The sequence below is a fragment of the Rhea pennata genome, chromosome 1 (assembly GCF_028389875.1).
Source record: "Rhea pennata isolate bPtePen1 chromosome 1, bPtePen1.pri, whole genome shotgun sequence".
NCBI classification, from domain to species: domain Eukaryota; kingdom Metazoa; phylum Chordata; class Aves; order Rheiformes; family Rheidae; genus Rhea; species Rhea pennata.
This window is the reverse complement of record NC_084663.1, coordinates 215,863,024-215,881,805: the sequence shown is the minus strand read 5'-3', so window position 1 is coordinate 215,881,805 and position 18,782 is coordinate 215,863,024. Positions and strand designations below refer to the sequence as shown.

Genomic DNA, 18,782 nt, shown 5'->3' with positions numbered 1-18,782 from the left:
AGCGCCGCCAGGTGCCCGCACCCTTTCCCAGGAGGGGCAGGGCCCATCAGGAGACATCGCGGGTTCCCCCAGAGGTTGAGGCTGGAAGGGAGCGTTGAAGCTCAAGCAGGGTCACGCAGGGCAGGCTGCCGGGGGGATCGCCCCAGGAGGGACAGGCCGCAGCGCCGGGGGGCGGCCCGCGCCGGCGCCCGCTCTCCCTCCCCGCGGGGGTCTTCCCTTGGGACGGGAGCAGGGGAGCTAGGCTCCAGGGCAGCACCCGGGGACTGTCCCAGCACGGGCAGCACCGAGCAAGCGCTGTGACCACAATGCACAGGAAAGAGCCCCCCTTCCGCAGGGCTGCGTCCTGAAAATCCCTTTATGGCCCCCCCACACAAACACCAGGGAAAAGCACGGGGAAAGGCAGCCCTGGCGGGGCTGCGCGCGGAGGAGGGCAGCCCAGGACTCCGGGACGCGCTGCGGGATGGCTCGTGCCCCTCTGCCAGCGCGCTGCACCGCGCCACGGCTGCTCCGGGCTCCAGGCGGGAGCGGGCTCGCTCGGCGGCAAAGCGGGGCCGGAAGGGGCAGCGGCGACTCAGCCGCCGCAGCTCCACCACCGCCTGCTTTTCTGGTCGCATCCTCCCGCGCCCACGCTGTGGCTTGCACAGAACAGAGCAGGAGATGGGTACCGGATGAGTGTGTTTTATCTACTGTGGCAAAAAAAAAAAATAATAATAATAATTAAAAAACAAAATAAAGGTCCAAACATGTAAAAATGGATGGGGGAAGAGGAGGGAGGATGTCAGAAGCCGCCAAATCCCATGCGGAGCATCATGCCCGCAGGAGCCTGGCTCCACTGGGAGCTTCCCTCGGAGCCGCTGGGCTCCGGCCCGCCCCCCCCAGGGGCCCCAGGTCCCGGTGGGAGCAGCCCCCGGCGCGGCAGCGTTCCCGGGGGAGCCCTCCCGCACGGCCTGCCCCGGCCCAGGGCTCCCCGCGGGCTCGCCGCCGCGAGGGAACGCAGCCTCCCCGGCCTCGCACGCGAGGGAGCCCGGGCCGAGCGGCGCGGGCTGCGGCCGCGCCACGGCAATCATCTTCTCGGTGATTAGTAGGAAATCGGGTGTATGTACAAGTTCTGTCGCGGCAAGGCGCCGTGGGGAGGGAGGGGAGCAGGACATAAAGACAAAAGAAGGTGGGGAGGGGAGAGAAAAAAAAGAAACCAGAAACCAAAACCCAACGGTGAAGCTGTGCTGCGGGAGGGCAGGCTCAGGGGATGCCAAACTGTACAACCAGTTCTTCTTTCGCGTCGACGCGGATCTGTGAGAGCGCGCTGAAGGCGTAGGCAGCTATCCGGGACACCTGCGGGCAGGAGCAGAGGAGCGGGTGAGCGGCGGCCCCCGGCCCCGGGCGGCCCCCGCTGCTCGGGGCCAAGCCCAGCACGCGGCCCCACGATCCCTCCCCCAAACCCGCTTCTGGGGCAGGGGGAAGACCCCGGCTCCAGACGCCCCGGCACCCCAAGCGCGGCGCCCGCCACCGCTGCCAGCCCGGCCCTCCCATGACCTTGGCTCGCAGCAGCGGACCCGCGGGGGCCGGGACACCCAGCGGGTGCCTGCGCAGCTCCCCGGCCCCTTCCACGCCAAAAAGGGGCAGCTCTGACCCTTTTCCAGTCCATGTACTTCCTGATAAAACAAACTTCACCTCGACGGCGTTAGTCTGGCCCGTGCCTGCCCGCAGCGCGGGCATCGACATTTGCACCCCCACAGGCAGGTCCCTGTCCCTGGCTGCCACGCGGCCAGGGCTGGGCCCCCGCACGGGCGGCTCCTTCCCCGGGGAGGATGCGTTTTGGGTCAGGAGCATTCGGATGCCGCAGCCGGGTTTTGTTTCGAGAAGCCTCCCGCCAGCACCGCCGCGCTCCCCCAGACGGCCGGAGGCTCTGCGAGACAGCGAGTCAAACCCGCTCTGCCGGAGAGGGCACGGCAGTCTGCGTCGGCGCCGGGAGAAGCTTCGCTCCCAGGGCCAGACGCTGCTTCCAAACCAGCGAAGAGGCCATCCTACAGCCCGCGACTCCCGAGGCCGCGGGGAGCCGACTGCGAGGGGACGGCCCGGGGGCTTCGCGTGGAGCCGGGACCAGCGGACGGGCTGGGAACAGCCCTCGCTCTGGTGGGAGCAAAGTCTCAGCCTTTTACCTGCGCTCAGTGGACAAGCCGGCAGCTCCTGCCCAGGAGCACCACCCGGCCGGAGGAGCGTTTCCCCGGCAGCTCCATCCTCAAGCGCCAGCAGGACGCCTGGGGCTTGCTTTCAACCCCTCCCAGGTCCCGTTGAGGCCCGGGACGTTTCCGCACCCCGCGATACCACCTCCCCGGCTGCGGCCTCGAAGGCTCGAGTCCATTTTGTCCACACTCCTCCGGCAAGGCTGTGCCAAGCTAAACAAAGCAAGACTGACCTCCAGCAGCTGCCAGGGCTCTTCGCCGTGGCCGGACGGCTGCGAGCAGGTTGGGGCAGTCCCTGCTCCAACTGCCGAGACTCGCGGGAGCGGAGACGGCGGCACCGCTCCTCCGGGACGCGGGCACGGCCAGGCCCGTCTCTGCAGAGCACCGGCCGCCTCAGACTGCTCTAACAAGCGAGACTTGCACCTCTCTCTGCTGCACCCTGGCAACGCAGAGGCCTCTGCTCCCCTCTGCCCTGCTATGGGGGCTGAATCCCTTCCTCCTCCTCCTCTTCCGCACACGTGCCGGGCGGCAGCCCCTCTGCCCACCCAGGAGAGGGGCCAGCCCAGCGCAGGGGCCACAGCAGCAGCTCGGCAAGAGCCCTGAAACGTCCCCCCCGCGCAGCTCAGCCAGCCCGGGGCTGCTGAAACAGAGAGGCCGCGACGCCCTCTGGCCAGCTCCAGCCCGCGGGCCAGGCCGCACACGGGCTTCCTCCCGCACCACCGCTCCCACGAGTTTTCCAGCGGCAGACGGAGAGCTAGGCAGGCATCCAGGCAGGGTCCATCCAGGGGACCCTGCACCAGGTGCTGCACGCACACAGCGCGGGCAGAAGCAGAGGCAGCTGTCCTGGATTCAGCCTTCCACGCGAGCGTGCGTTTCGCTTCTCCAATCACTCCTGCCCATCCGCCGGAGGCAAGGGCGGCCACCGCGGGACCCGCGTGCACCCGGACCTGGCAGGCAGCCCACGCCGCCAGAAGGAACACAAGTCTCCCCAGCGCTGGGAGGGACACGGGAACCAGAGATCTCCTCCACGCTGGCTGCGGGCTCCCAGGGAGCGTTCGCCTCCGGCTCCTCACCTGCTGCAGGTCTGCGAAGGGGACAGGGTCGCTCGCTAGCACTTGGTGTGGTTGGTTGGTCAGAGACGGCAGCAGCGGGAGCTTCTTCCAGTGCGTCAGGTTGTTGCTCAGCATGGCCAGGCGGGTGCTGCAGGCAGGGGACAGCAGCAGAAGGTCAAAGGCAGCAAGAGCACAACTGGCCCAGGGACGAGCCCCAAGTCACCCTGCCCTGCCCGGGGAGGGGAAAGGCGAGCGGGGAGGTCTTTGCTCCTCATTTCCTCGGCCTCTCCAAGGCCCTTGCTTAGCCCTGAGAGGATTTGAGGGCTGGAACAAAGACAAGCCAGAGCCCCAAGAGCAGGGACGAGAGACGAGAGCTGCTGGGCACTTGTCCTGTCATCTGATCTGCCGCACAGGCACAGGACGGCGGGGCTGGGCAGAAGGCCAGGCACTCGCCCCCCCTTGGCTCCCTCGGGGCGAAGGAGCTTCCCGCACTCCAACACAGGAGCCTTTCAGGCAGCAGCAGCAGCGGACAGACGCCCGCTGCCCGCCCCAAGCGCTGAAGCCAAACACAGAAGCTCTTTGTGAGGGACCGACGTGGTCCGGACCGCGCACGTGCCCCCTTCCGCTCCCTGTGCGGGAAGCGGTTGTTGTGGCTGGGCCGCGGACAACCGCTCGGGTGCTTTGTACCCGCCTCTGCACGGGCGCCTCGCGCCCGAGCCGCGACGCGACGGCCCAGAGCAGCCACCGGCCTTGCACCTCGCCCAGCGACGCCCCCAGGATGGAGCCCGCTTACTCTCCCAAGGTCCGAATCCTACGGCGAAGGCCTGCCGGACGCCTTCCCACTCCGCCCGAGGACGCGGCTCCGGCAGGCTCCCGCTCCCTCCCGCCGCAGGGCTGGGCGCTCCCCAGGCAGGGCTGATCCCCAATCCAGAGCTCCGTGGGACGCAGCCAGCCTGCTCCCGCTCGGAGCAAGGCAGCATCTCACCTGTACTGTCGGGCTCTGTCCATGTATTCGTGCTGCTCCATTCCCTGGGAATCCGCTGCCGACACATCGATGATGTTGCTGCGGGGAGACACAAGACAGCAGTTCCTGCTGCTGGCTCGCAGCTAGCGTTCACTGCGGGCGTCCCTTCCCAGCGCGGCACACAGGCCGACGAGCACCCTCAACCGCCACGCACGGCCACTCCTCCGGGCAGAGAGAGAGGGATCCTTCGCCATGTCACGAGGGCTGGGAGGATTACGAACTTGGCAAGCGTCCCAGGAGCCCTGGACACCAGACCCGAAGCTCAGAGATACCGGCAGGCATCAGCCTAGGGCACCCGAACAACCAAGCACCCTCCAGCACCTGCGCTGTGGTGCAGCTAGGGTGTCCTTGCCTGAAGCTCAGGTAGCAAAGGCAGAGGGCTGGGGCCAGAGCGCTGCATCACCTCCGACGCTGGCAGAAAAAGTGCCACGTGCCGCCAGAGATGCCGCTGGCAGGAGGGAAACCCGCAGCAGAGCAGCAGTGCCAAGTCCCTGCTGTCAGCAGGCTCAGGGCCCGGCAGCGTTAGGGAGACCCTTTTCGGGGCCAGCTGGGAAGGCGCTGCTTTAGGAGGAGAGAGAGGACAAGCAGCTCTCTGCTCCCAGCAGAGCTCGCAGTGCTGGCCACACGAGCAGCCCCCAGGGCAGGGGAACAGGTCCCTCCCGAGCACGGCTGCCTTGGTCAGGCGGCCCTGAAGGCAGGTTAGAGCCCATTTCACACTTCTGGTCCACGAGCACAGAGGGTTTGTGCAAGTCACTGCATTACTCAATGCCCAGGCTGCTTCACAAGCCAGAGATGATAAAAGCTCACGTGCTCTCAGGGCGTTGTAAGGAAAGAGTCATTCGCAAGCGTTTCCAGCGCTCGGAGCAGGGAGGCTCTGGAACAGCCTCAAAAGGAGCAGTGGGAGAGAAAACACCTCAGGAGGCCTCAGCCCTCCCGAGCCGATCGCGGTCCCTCTCCGGAGGAGGGGGCCTGCACCGGGTCCCGTCGCCCGGGGGGGGGCTCTCCCGCCCGTGGCGCTCAGGATCGCCCGCCCAGGGCGGCGGGGAGCCGAGCACCAGGAGCGAGACGGCGCGCAAGCAGCAGCGAGCCACGAGCCACGGCTTCTCCCCGCGGGAGGCGGGCGCTGAAGGGCTGGCTACCCAGCCACGGCTCGCGGCTTACATGGCTGTTTTGGCGAGGATGGAGGACAGCATGGCCTGCTCGTCGGTGCGTGCCGACGGGAGGTTGTGGTAGCTCTGCTCCGCTCCATTCAACACCTTGTTGGGAGGGCTGGCTGCAGGCTCCAGCAGCCGCTTCGTCTCTTCTTCCTGGTGCAACAGAGAAGAGGAAAGTCAGTTCTGGCCTCAGACCCCCTGCTCTGGGCCGCCCCAGCCACTCAGATCCCGGGCAGCTTGGTGAGCCTCGTCCTACCACACGTTAGGAGCTACCTGGTCTGGACCAGGAGGACGCTCAGGTCATCCAGCCCTAAAACAGCCCTGGCTCTGCAAGGTGACAGCCTGGCTCCTCTCACCAAGCTCTCTCTTCTCTAACAGCTGAATGCCAGATCTCGAGTGCACACTGCTACAAGCGTACGAAGCGTAGGCAAAAACACGCCACGCACTGTTTGCCCCGGAATCGCACTTCTCGGCCCCGCTCCAGACGCCACCAGAGGTGAGGTCCGGTGGCTGCAGAGACGCAGCTCCTTCCCACGCAGCACAGTTTCGCATGGGCAGGCGGTCAGGTGAGCAGCCACAGGCAACAAGACGGCGCACAACGGAGGCGCGCTGGGTACTTCAGCCGCCCCGAAGGTAAACACTGAGCCTGCCCGAGCTGTGCCAGCTGGAGCACTGGCCAGCATAGGCTGTGCTTGTGCCAGGTGTTGCTCGCTTCTGACAGAGCAGGTAAATACAGGTCTTGCCCCCAAGAACAGCGTGAGGCGAGGAACAGGGCTGACAGCACCAGGAACCAAGGGCGCCGCAGCCGCGGCCCGGCCGGGTGCTGGAGCAGCCAGCCCTCCCCAGCGCTGGCCACGGGTTACAGCCGCTCGAGGGCAAGGGACCGCCGCCCGCGCTCCCAAGGCTTGGGAGGGGCCCTGCTTCACCCCTCCAGAGCTCGGCCGGCCGTGAGCCCTTTCAACGAGGGGCACGGGCGCGCGTCGGCCACGCGCTCCTCGGCCAGCAAGCTCCAGCCGCAGAGCGCAGCTCAGCACCGCCGCGGCCGGAGGGCCCCATCCGCTCACCGCGTTCCCCGCGCCACGGAGGGGCAAAGCTCGCGGCGGCTCCGGGGAGCGCAGCCCCATCCAGCCCGGGAAGACAGGGCCTCTCCGGTGCCGGCTCCGAGCACCCAGCTCACCCGTCCAACCCGCGAGCGCCGGGCTGCCCAGCAAGGGCACGTCAGTCCTGTCCGAAACCGGCCCAGAGAGCGCTCGGGGCTGTACAAAGCCCGAGGCATCGCCCTGCCACGGCCGGGCAGCCCCGCGGCGGTCCATCCGGAGGTTAGATAAGGCCCTTGCAGGCCTCCACGGGGACCTTCCTCGTGCTTTGTGCCGGCAGCGTTGGATTAATCCCATTAAACAGAGCGCAGACCGGCTGCGGAGCGATACCTTTCATCTCATCGCGGGGCTGCAGGGATGAGAGGGGAACATCTCCCCCGTCACGACGTGCTGGGCAAGGAGTCAGGCAGCCACCAGCCTGCACCAGCTTCGAGGGGAAAGGTTTAGGGTGAGACATGCGGGAGCAAACAAGGGGGGAAAAGGGCACAGTCCAGACTCAGGGGCAAGCCAAGCCTGCCGGGAACCGCCATCCGCCGCGGCTCCACGGGAGGTTTATTTATGCTGTTTCTTGGCCCATCGGGAGCGGCTGTTTCCTTCCCGTTTTAACCGGACGCGGACCGCGCTGGCCTGTCGAGGCGCCAGCGCCGAGCCGCCGCTCCTGCTCTCCCCGGGCACGCGGCCTTCAGCCCAGCCCTCGACGCCAGCGCGCGCCGCGAGGCGCCGCTTTGCCGTCCCGCGGGCGGCAGCCCAGCTCTCTGCGGCCTGCCTCCAGCTCCCCGGCCTTTCTAAGGGGGCACAGCAGCCCTCCGCCAGCCCCTCCGCGCGGGCATCCTGCGGGAAGAGCCCGTCTGCTGTCTGCGCCCGCAGCGGCAGCCCCGGGGACGCAGGCGACCGCGCCAGCGCGGGCGCAGGAGCTCGCGCTCACGAGGCGTCCCCCAGGAGACCTCCGCCGGGAGGGCGGCCAGCGCCAGCCGGCAGCTGGCACGGAGCAGCTTCTCCCGTGATCTAACGGCTTGTCCTGCCAACGCTGGCCAAGCCGGCGCTGGCCTGCCCCAAACTGAACTCGGGGCCTTCGGCTTTCACCCCCGCTTCGAGCTAGCGGACGCGCTCTGCTCCCCGCTCGGCCCCGCGCGCCGCTACGGGAGCACGCAGCCCTCCTGCCCCCGCGCACCCTGACTCCTGTGACCTGGGTTTCTAATTTTAAAAGACTCGCAGCTGAAAACCAGCCGCCGGCCACAGCAGACGACAACTGCCGCCTCCGCAGCCCGCTCCGAGCGCCGGGGAGGCTGCTGTGCTGGTGCCGATCCCCGCGCCGCGCTGGGCGAGGCGGCGCGCGCCGGCGTTACACGAGCCCCCCGGCGGCACGGAGGCTCCCCGCGGCGCGACCGCGGGCAGAGCAGCACCACCACCCAGTAAGAGCTGACAGGCACCTCGAGGGCTGCAGCTGCACCCCGGGGAGAAGGAGCAGCACAGCAACGAGAAAAGCTCCCGCATCGGGGCTCGCGCCCGCGGCCCTCGGGCGGCGCGGAGCACCGCTGAGCGGGGGTCTCACCGCCCCGCCGGCGGCTTCGGGGCCCTCCCGCCACCCAGGCGGCACCCCGAGGCTGCGTCTCGCGGCGGCCAGGCCCGCTGCGACGACAAGCGTAAGGAAAGCGCGACGTTGAGACGATCACAGGCCAGAGCAGCAGGAGGAGCCGGCCCCCGGCTCGCCTGGCCCGGCACGGCGAGGGAGGGCAAAGGGGTCGGGGCCCCCCGCCCGGGCAGGCACGGGTACGTCGGGGAGTCGAACCGCCCCGACGACGGGCCCGCGCCCGGCCGCGGCAGCTTCCTCGGGGACCCCGCAAAGCCGAAACAGCGAGATCAAGGAAGGCGGAGAGCGCGGGTCAGCAAGAAGCCTCCCGCCAGCGAGGCTGAGTCAGCGTCAGGAGGGGAACGCTTCCGCCACGCGCCCGCTTCCCGGAGCGGGACTCGAGGGCGCCAAGCGCACCGCGGGCGCCGCAGGCCGGGGAGCGCCCGGCCGGCCCCGCGGCGGCGTTACGAGGAGCGGCCCGGCTCCGCGGTCCGCCCCCGATTTGGGGTCACTATTTCGGGCTCCCAGCTGCGCCGCCGGCTCCGGAGCCTTTGGATCCGCACCGACGCGCGGCGCGGAGCGTCCGAACGGAGCAGCGGCCGGAAAGGGGCCCGCAGCCCAAAGGGAACCGCGCCGTCCCCCGGCACGGCGGCGGCACGCCGAGCGCCGCGCTCCCACGACCCTCCCCGCTGCCCGGCGAGCTTCGGCGCGCCTCTCCAAGCCCCTGCCCCACCGAAACGCGCTGCCCTCGCGAGCCCCTTCCCCGGGCCGGGGGCTCCCCGACCCCCCAGCTCCCTGCCCCCCCCTCGGCTCCCCACACACCCAGGGCTACCAAGTGGCAGACCCTGCCCCACTGCAGCCGCCCCACTGCCACCCCACCGACACCCCTCCCCTCCCTCTACTCCCCGGCACCCCCATCGGCCCCCCAACTCTCCTGCCCCACTGCCGTCCCCAACTCCTCTCTCCCCATACCCCCCACCCTGCTGTCGCCCACCCCCCACTGCCGCCACACAGCTCCCCCAACACCCCCCCCAGCCCCCCTGCCCCACTGTCACTCATGGCTCCCCTCCCACCAGACCACTGCCCCACTGTCTCCTCTCAGCCCTCTCCCCCTAGAACCGCTGCCCCACTGTCACCCCACTTTTCCCTCCCTGCCCCCCGCCACATTCCCTCCAGCCCCACTGCACCCCCAGTTCCTCTTCCCTCGTCTTCCCGTCACCCCTGCAATCCCCTGCCCCCCTGTCACCCCCACCTCCCCACCCCACTGCCGCTCCCCTCAACCGTATCCCACTGTCCTGCCCCACTGCCACCCCACCACCTCCCCACCCCACTGCCACCCCTCACAATCCCCTGCCCCACTGCCACCTCTGCTCCTCGCCCCCATCCCCTGCCCCACTGTCACCCCTCACAAACCCCTGCCCCACTGTCACCCCAGCTCCTCACCCCCAACCCCCTGCCCCACCATCACCTCAGCTCCTTGCCCCCAACCCCTGCCCCACTGTCACCCCTCACAACCCCCTGCCCCACTGTCACCCCAGCTCCTCGCCCCCAACCCCCTGCCCCACCATCACCTCAGCTCCTTGCCCCCAACCCCTGCCCCACTGTCACCCCTCACAACCCCCTGCCCCACTGTCACCCCAGCTCCTCGCCCCCAACCCCCTGCCCCACTGTCACCCCTCACAACCCCCCGCCCCACTGTCACCCCAGCTCCTCGCCCCCACCCCCTGCCCCACTGTCACCCCTCACAACCCCCGCCCCACCGTCACCCCTCACAACCTCCTGCCCCACCGTCACCCGAGCTCCTCGCCCCCACCCCCCGCCCCACTGTCACCCCTCACAACCCCACGCCCCACTGTCACCCCTCACAACCCCCCGCCCCACTGTCACCCCTCACAACCCCACGCCCCACTGTCACCCCTCACAACCCCCCGCCCCACCGTCACCCGAGCTCCTCGCACCCACCCCCTGCCCCACTGCGGCCCCCCACCCCGCCCCGCCCCGCCCCGCCGGCGCCGCAGGCCGCACCTGGTCGGAGGCCTCGGCCTCGCTGCTGTAGCAGCAGCCCATGGCGAGGCGCAGCAGGGCCGGGCCGGGCGCGGTGCCGCTACGGTGTCCGGCAGGGGCCCTGCCGCCCCGGTCACGTGAGCGCCGCGGCCGCGCGCCACCAGCGCGCGAGGGGGGCGGGGGCGGGACCGCCTCCCTCCCCCGGCCGCGGCCGCCGCTTCCGGCCTCGTGACCCGCCACCGCCGGCGTTCCCCTCGCCCGCGTCACGTGGGGCGCGCGGGCCAATCGGAAGGGCAGGGCACGGCCAGGCTTTCGCCTCCCCCGCGGCCGCTAAAGGGGCCGCCGTCACGTGACGGGGAACCAATCAGCACTCGCGCGGGAGCGCACGTGGCGGCGGGGCGCGCCGCGGCGGGCGGGGTCCGCGCCCCTCACGTGACCGCAGCGGCGGCGGGGCCGCGCGCGCCCGCCCCGCGCGTGGGGCCTGTCACGTGGCTTCCTGCGCCGGTGTCGCGCGCGCCCCGCACGGGGGCGCCGCCCGCGTACCACGGGCTTTGCTCGCGCGTGGGTTCCGCCACGTGGGTCCGTGCACAGCACCCGCCTCAGCACGGAGACACGGGGGGGGGGGCACTGCAGAAACACGCAGTCACGTGGGCGTGAGACCTGCACGTGGGTGTGCACGGTGCTGCAGGTGCGTGCATCGCACACGGGCGTGCATCGCAGCCCCACGCGACAGGGCGGTGTGCCTCGCACGTGGGCGTGCTCACACAGGCGTGCATCGCAGCCCTGCGCAACGGGGCGGTGTGCCTCGCACGTGGGCGCGCTCACACGGGCGTGCATCGCAGCCCCACGCGACAGGGCGGTGTGCCTCGCACGTGGGCGCGCTCACACGGGCGTGCATCGCAGCCCTGCGCAACGGGGCGGTGTGCCTCGCACGTGGGCGTGCTCACACGGGCGTGCATCGCAGCCCCACGCGACAGGGCGGTGTGCCTCGCACGTGGGCGTGCTCACACGGGCGTGCATCGCAGCCCTGCGCAACGGGGCGGTGTGCCTCGCACGTGGGCGTGCTCACACGGGCGTGCATCGCAGCCCCGCGCAACAGGGCGGTGTGCCTCGCACGTGGGCGCGCTCACACGGGCGTGCATCGCAGCCCCGCGCGACAGGGCGGTGTGCCTCGCACGTGGGCGCGCTCACACGGGCGTGCATCGCAGGCCTGCGCAAAGGGGCGGTGTGCCTCGCACGTGGGCGCGCTCACACGGGCGTGCATCGCAGGCCTGCGCAACGGGGCGGTGTGCCTTGCAGGTGGGCGCGCTCACACGGGCGTGCATCGCAGCCCCGCGCGACGGGGCGGTGTGCATCGCACGTGGGCGCGCTCACACGGGCGTGCATCGCAGCCCTGCGCGACAGGGCGGTGTGCATCGCACGTGGGCGCGCTCACACGGGCGTGCATCACAGCCCCGCGCGACGGGGCGGTGTGCCTCGCACGTGGGCGCGCTCACACGGGCGTGCATCGCAGCCCTGCGCGACAGGGCGGTGTGCATCGCAGGTGGGCGCGCTCACACGGGCGTGCATCGCAGCCCCGCGCGACAGGGCGGTGTGCATCGCAGGTGGGCGTGCTCACACGGGCGTGCATCGCAGCCCTGCGCGACACGGCGGTGTGCCTCGCAGGTGGGCGCGCTCACACGGGCGTGCATCACAGCCCCGCGCGATGGGGCGGTGTGCATCGCACGTGGGCGCGCTCACACGGGCGTGCATCACAGCCCCGCGCGATGGGGCGGTGTGCCTCGCAGGTGGGCGCGCTCACACGGGCGTGCATCACAGCCCTGCGCGACAGGGCGGTGTGCCTCGCACGTGGGCGCGCTCACACGGGCGTGCATCGCAGCCCCGCGCAACAGGGCGGTGTGCCTCGCACGTGGGCGTGCTCACACGGGCGTGCATCGCAGCCCTGCACGACAGGGCGGTGTGCCTCGCAGGTGGGCGCGCTCACACGGGCGTGCATCGCAGCCCTGCGCAACGGGGCGGTGTGCCTCGCAGGTGGGCGTGCTCACACGGGCGTGCATCGCAGCCCTGCGCAACGGGGCGGTGTGCATCGCAGGTGGGCGCGCTCACACGGGCGTGCATCACAGCCCCGCGCGACAGGGCGGTGTGCCTCGCAGGTGGGCGTGCTCACACGGGCGTGCATCGCAGCCCCGCGCAACAGGGCGGTGTGCCTCGCAGGTGGGCGCGCTCACACGGGCGTGCATCGCAGCCCTGCGCGACGGGGCGGTGTGCATCGCAGGTGGGCGTGCTCACACGGGCGTGCATCGCAGCCCTGCGCGACGGGGCGGTGTGCCTCGCACGTGGGCGCGCTCACACGGGCGTGCATCGCAGCCCTGCGCGACGGGGCGGTGTGCATCGCAGGTGGGCGTGCTCACACGGGCGTGCATCACAGCCCCGCGCGACAGGGCGGTGTGCCTCGCAGGTGGGCGCGCTCACACGGGCGTGCATCGCAGCCCCGCGCAACAGGGCGGTGTGCCTCGCAGGTGGGCGCGCTCACACGGGCGTGCATCACAGCCCCGCGTGACAGGGCGGTGTGCATCGCAGGTGGGCGCGCTCACACGGGCGTGCATCGCAGCCCCGCGTGACAGGGCGGTGTGCATCGCAGGTGGGCGTGCTCACACGGGCGTGCATCACAGCCCCGCGCGACGGGGCGGTGTGCCTCGCACGTGGGCGCGCTCACACGGGCGTGCATCGCAGCCCTGCGCGACAGGGCGGTGTGCATCGCAGGTGGGCGCGCTCACACGGGCGTGCATCGCAGCCCTGCGCGACAGGGCGGTGTGCATCGCACGTGGGCGCGCTCACACGGGCGTGCATCGCAGCCCTGCACGACAGGGCGGTGTGCCTCGCACGTGGGCGCGCTCACACGGGCGTGCATCGCAGCCCCGCGCGACAGGGCGGTGTGCCTCGCAGGTGGGCGCGCTCACACGGGCGTGCATCGCAGCCCTGCACGACAGGGCGGTGTGCCTCGCAGGTGGGCGCGCTCACACGGGCGTGCATCGCAGCCCTGCACGACAGGGCGGTGTGCCTCGCAGGTGGGCGCGCTCACACGGGCGTGCATCGCAGCCCTGCACGACAGGGCGGTGTGCCTCGCAGGTGGGCGCGCTCACACGGGCGTGCATCGCAGCCCCGCGCGACGGGGCGGTGTGCCTCGCACGTGGGCGCGCTCACACGGGCGTGCATCGCAGCCCTGCGCGACGGGGCGGTGTGCCTCGCAGGTGGGCGCGCTCACACGGGCGTGCATCGCAGCCCTGCGCGACGGGGCGGTGTGCCTCGCAGGTGGGCGTGCTCACACGGGCGTGCATCGCAGCCCTGCACGACAGGGCGGTGTGCCTCGCACGTGGGCGCGCTCACACGGGCGTGCATCGCAGCCCTGCGCAACGGGGCGGTGTGCATCGCAGGTGGGCGTGCTCACACGGGCGTGCATCGCAGCCCTGCGCAACGGGGCGGTGTGCATCGCAGGTGGGCGTGCTCACACGGCTGTGCATCGCAGCCCTGCGCAACGGGGCGGTGTGCATCGCAGGTGGGCGTGCTCACACGGGCGTGCATCACAGCCCCGCACGACGGGGCGGTGTGCATCACACGTGGGCACGCTCGCACGGGCGTGCATCGCAGCCATGTGCGACGGGGCGGTGTGCCTCGCAGGTGGGCGCGCTCACGTGGGCGTGCATCGCAGCCCTGCACGACAGGGCGGTGTGCCTCGCAGGTGGGCGTGCTCACACGGGCGTGCATCGCAGCCCTGCGCGACAGGGCGGTGTGCCTCGCAGGTGGGCGCGCTCACACGGGCGTGCATCGCAGCCCTGCGCGACAGGGCGGTGTGCCTCGCACGTGGGCGCGCTCACACGGGCGTGCATCGCAGCCCTGCACGACAGGGCGGTGTGCCTCGCAGGTGGGCGTGCTCACACGGGCGTGCATCGCAGCCCTGCGCGACGGGGCGGTGTGCCTCGCAGGTGGGCGTGCTCACACGGGCGTGCATCACAGCCCCGCGTGACAGGGCGGTGTGCCTCGCAGGTGGGCGCGCTCACACGGGCGTGCATCGCAGCCCTGCGCGACGGGGCGGTGTGCATCGCAGGTGGGCGTGCTCACACGGGCGTGCATCGCAGCCCCGCGCGACGGGGCGGTGTGCATCGCAGGTGGGCGTGCTCACACGGGCGTGCATCGCAGCCCTGCGCGACGGGGCGGTGTGCATCGCAGGTGGGCGTGCTCACACGGGCGTGCATCGCAGCCCCGCGCGACGGGGCGGTGTGCATCGCAGGTGGGCGCGCTCACACGGGCGTGCATCGCAGCCCCGCGTGACAGGGAAGTGTGCCTCGCACGTGGGCGCGCTCACACGGGCGTGCATCGCAGCCCTGCACGACAGGGCGGTGTGCCTCGCACGTGGGCGCGCTCACACGGGCGTGCATCGCAGCCCTGCACGACAGGGCGGTGTGCCTCGCACGTGGGCGCGCTCACACGGGCGTGCATCGCAGCCCCGCGCAACAGGGCGGTGTGCCTCGCAGGTGGGCGTGCTCACACGGGCGTGCATCGCAGCCCTGCGCGACAGGGCGGTGTGCCTCGCAGGTGGGCGCGCTCACACGGGCGTGCATCGCAGCCCTGCGCGACAGGGCGGTGTGCCTCGCAGGTGGGCGCGCTCACACGGGCGTGCATCACAGCCCTGCGCAACGGGGCGGTGTGCCTCGCACGTGGGCGTGCTCACACGGGCGTGCATCGCAGCCCTGCGCGACGGGGCGGTGTGCCTCACAGGTGGGCGTGCTCACACGGGCGTGCATCACAGCCCCGCGTGACAGGGCGGTGTGCCTCGCAGGTGGGCGCGCTCACACGGGCGTGCATCGCAGCCCCGCGTGACAGGGCGGTGTGCCTCGCAGGTGGGCGCGCTCACACGGGCGTGCATCGCAGCCCCGCGTGACAGGGCGGTGTGCCTCGCACGTGGGCGCGCTCACACGGGCGTGCATCGCAGCCCTGCACGACAGGGCGGTGTGCCTCGCACGTGGGCGCGCTCACACGGGCGTGCATCGCAGCCCCGCGTGACAGGGCGGTGTGCCTCGCACGTGGGCGTGCTCACACGGGCGTGCATCACAGCCCCGCGTGACAGGGCGGTGTGCATCGCAGGTGGGCGCGCTCACACGGGCGTGCATCGCAGCCCCGCGTGACAGGGCGGTGTGCCTCGCAGGTGGGCGTGCTCACACGGGCGTGCATCGCAGCCCTGCGCGACGGGGCGGTGTGCCTCGCAGGTGGGCGTGCTCACACGGGCGTGCATCACAGCCCCGCGTGACAGGGCGGTGTGCCTCGCAGGTGGGCGCGCTCACACGGGCGTGCATCGCAGCCCCGCGTGACAGGGCGGTGTGCCTCGCAGGTGGGCGCGCTCACACGGGCGTGCATCGCAGCCCTGCGCGACGGGGCGGTGTGCCTCGCAGGTGGGCGCGCTCACACGGGCGTGCATCGCAGCCCCGCGTGACAGGGCGGTGTGCCTCGCAGGTGGGCGCGCTCACACGGGCGTGCATCGCAGCCCTGCGCGACGGGGCGGTGTGCCTCGCAGGTGGGCGCGCTCACACGGGCGTGCATCGCAGCCCTGCGCGACAGGGCGGTGTGCCTCGCACGTGGGCGCGCTCACACGGGCGTGCATCGCAGCCCTGCGCAACGGGGCGGTGTGCATCGCAGGTGGGCGCGCTCACACGGCTGTGCATCACAGCCCCGCGCAACAGGGCGGTGTGCATCGCAGGTGGGCGCGCTCACACGGGCGTGCATCACAGCCCCGCACGACGGGGCGGTGTGCATCACACGTGGGCACGCTCGCACGGGCGTGCATCGCAGCCATGTGCGACGGGGCGGTGTGCCTCGCACGTGGGCGCGCTCACACGGGCGTGCATCGCAGCCCTGCGCAACGGGGCGGTGTGCATCGCAGGTGGGCGTGCTCACACGGCTGTGCATCACAGCCCCGCACGACGGGGCGGTGTGCATCACACGTGGGCACGCTCGCACGGGCGTGCATCACAGCCATGTGCGACGGGGCGGTGTGCCTCGCAGGTGGGCGCGCTCACGTGGGCGTGCATCGCAGGCCTGCGCAACGGGGCGGTGTGCATGGCACGTGGGCGTGCTCACACGGGCGTGCATCGCAGGCCTGCGCAACGGGGCAGTGTGCATCGCATGTGGGCATGCTCACACGGGTGTGCATCGCAGCCCCGCACGATGGGGCGGTGTGCATGGCATGTGGGCGCGCTCACACGGGCGTGCATTGCAGCCCTGCACGACAGGGCGGTGTGCATCGCAGGTGGGCGCGCTCACACGGGCGTGCATCGCAGGCCTGCACAACGGGGCGGTGTGCATCGCATGTGGGCGCGCTCACGTGGGCGTGCAGCGCAGGCCTGCGCAACGGGGCGGTGTGCATCGCACGTGGGCGCGCTCACGTGGGCGTGCATTTCATGCATGGGCATGCTGACGTGGGCGTGCGTTGCAGGCCTGCACGATGTGGGCGTGCGCGTTGCACGAGGGCGTGCTCATGTGGGTGTGCATCGCAGGCGTGCACGACGGGGGTGCGTGTGTCACGCGTGGGCGTGCTCTCGCGCGTGCGTGGCAGGGGCACACCTGTCGTGCTCGTGCGCGTGCGTTGCGGGAGCGCCTCGGAGCTGCGGGGCTGGTGGGACCTCCGTGAGCCCCCCCAGTGCCCCCCGGCCCCCGGCCCCGGCCTCCTCCCGCGCCCGGCGCCGTAACCGTAACCGTAACCGTAACCGTAACCGGAGCCGGAGCCGGCGGCGGCGGCTCGGGCGCCGCCATCAATAATTGAGCGGAGCCGGGCTCAGGTGCGGGCGCTGGCGCCGCGCGGCCCTGCCCGCTGCCCGCCGCCCCCCGCCGGACAGAGGTGCGGGGGGCACTGCGTGGGGTGCAGGGGGGAGGTGCGGGGTGCGGGGAGCAGCGTGCACAGTGTGGGGTGCGTGGCGGGGGCTGTGGGGTGCACAGAGGGAAGTGTGGGGGGCAGGGGCAGGGTGATGAATTCAGGTGCCAGGCGGGAGGGGTGGGGTGCAGGGGGGAGGTGGGGGGGACAGGTTGTGGGGTGCAGGCGGGAGGTGGGGGCAGGCCAGGGGGGTGCAGGGGGAAGGTGGGGGGCAGACCAGGGAGTGCAGGGGGGAGGTGGAGGGCAGGCCAGTGGGTGCAGGGGGGAGGTGGGGGGGCAGGTTGGGGGGTGCAGGAAGGAGGTGGAGGGCAGGTTGGGGGGTGCAGGGGGGAGGTGGGGGGGCAGGTTGTGGGGTGCAGGTGGGAGGTGGGGGCAGGCCGGGGGGTGCAGGGGGGAGGTGGGAGGCAGGTTGGGGGGTGCGGGGAGGAGGTGGGGGGCAGGTTGGGGGGTGTGGGGGGAGGTGGGGGCAGGTTGTGGGGTGCAGGGGGGAGGTGGGGGCAGGTTGGGGGGTGCAGGGAGGAGGTGGAGGGCAGGCCGGGGGGTGCAGGGGGGAGGTGGGGGCAGGTTGGGGGGTGCAGGGAGAAGGTGGAGGGCAGGCCGGGGGGTGCAGGGGGGAGGTGGGGGCAGGTTGTGGGGTGCAGGGGGAGGTGGGGGGCAGGCTGGGGGGTGCAGGGAGGAGGTGGAGGGGCAGGTTGTGGGGTGCAGGGGGGAGGTGGGGGCAGGTTGGGGGGTGCAGGGGGGAGGTGGGGGCAGGTTGTGGGGTGCAGGGGGAGGTGGGGGGCAGGCTGGGGGGTGCAGGGAGGAGGTGGAGGGGCAGGTTGGGGGGTGCAGGGGGGAGTTGGGGGGACAGGCCGGTGGGTGCAGGTGGGATGTGGGGGGCAGATCAGGGAGTGCAGGGAGGAGGTGGGGGTCCAGGCCGTGGGGTGCAGGGGGGAGGTGGGGGGCAGGCTGGGGGGTGCTAGGTTCAGGTGCCGGCTGGGGGGCAGGGGGCAGGCCGTGGGGCACGAGGTGCAGGGGCTGAGGGCGAGGAGCGGGGCGCAGGGGGGAGGTGGGGGGCAGGCTGTGGGGTGCAGGGAGCAGGTGGAGGGGCAGGTTGGGGGGTGCAGGGGGGAGGTGGGGGCAGATTGTGGGGTGCAGGGAGGAGGTGGAGGGGCAGGTTGGGGGGTGAAGGGGGAAGTGGGGGCAGGTTGTGGGGTGCAGGGGGGAGGTGGGGGGCAGGCTGGGGGGTGCAGGGAGGAGGTGGAGGGGCAGGTTGGGGGGTGCAGGGGGGAGGTGGGGGCAGGCTGGGGGGTGTAGGGAGGAGGTGGGGGCAGGTTGTGGGGTGCAGGGGGGAGGTGGAGGGGCAGGTTGGGGGGTGAAGGGGGGAAGTGGGGGCAGGTTGTGGGGTGCAGGGGGGAGGTGGGGGGCAGGCTGGGGGGTGCAGGGAGGAGGTGGAGGGGCAGGTTGGGGGGTGCAGGGGGGAGGTGGGGGCAGGCCGGGGGGTGTAGGGAGGAGGTGGGGGCAGGTTGTGGGGTGCAGGGGGGAGGTGGAGGGCAGGCCGGGGGGTGCAGGGGGGAGGTGGGGGGGCAGGTTGTGGGGTGCAGGGGGAGGTGGGGGCAGATTGTGGGGTGCAGGGAGGAGGTGGAGGGGCAGGTTGGGGGGTGAAGGGGGGAGGTGGGGGCAGATTGTGGGGTGCAGGGAGGAGGTGGAGGGGCAGGTTGGGGGGTGCAGGGGGGAGGTGGGGGCAGGTTGTGGGGTGCAGGGAGGAGGTGGAGGGGCAGGTTGGGGGGTGCAGGG

The 18,782-nt window shown here is 71.7% G+C and overlaps 1 protein-coding gene across 1 annotated transcript; it reads right to left on the bottom strand.

The window, feature by feature from the left end:
• Positions 1-662: 662 nt before the first annotated feature.
• On the bottom strand, positions 663-10,285 carry LAMTOR1 (late endosomal/lysosomal adaptor, MAPK and MTOR activator 1). Its single transcript, XM_062567502.1, has 5 exons — positions 10,106-10,285; positions 5,421-5,566; positions 4,221-4,298; positions 3,257-3,383; positions 663-1,332 (listed from the first exon to the last, which is right to left on the bottom strand). Exons 1-5 carry the CDS (start codon positions 10,145-10,147, stop codon positions 1,240-1,242), a joined length of 486 nt encoding a protein of 161 aa, XP_062423486.1. The 5' UTR covers positions 10,148-10,285; the 3' UTR covers positions 663-1,239.
• Between the last annotated feature and the right edge of the window lie 8,497 nt (positions 10,286-18,782).

Excerpts from the sequence above, each read along its gene's own strand:
- LAMTOR1 (XM_062567502.1), bottom strand. The coding sequence starts at position 10,147 with ATGGGCTGCTGCTACAGCAGCGAGGCCGAGGCCTCCGACCAG. Across the intron at positions 4,299-5,420 it reads ATCCTCGCCAAAACAGCCAT|CAACATCATCGATGTGTCGG; the intron begins GTAAGCCGCGAG and ends GTCTCCCCGCAG. Across the intron at positions 1,333-3,256 it reads CCTTCGCAGACCTGCAGCAG|GTGTCCCGGATAGCTGCCTA; the intron begins GTGAGGAGCCGG and ends TCCTGCCCGCAG.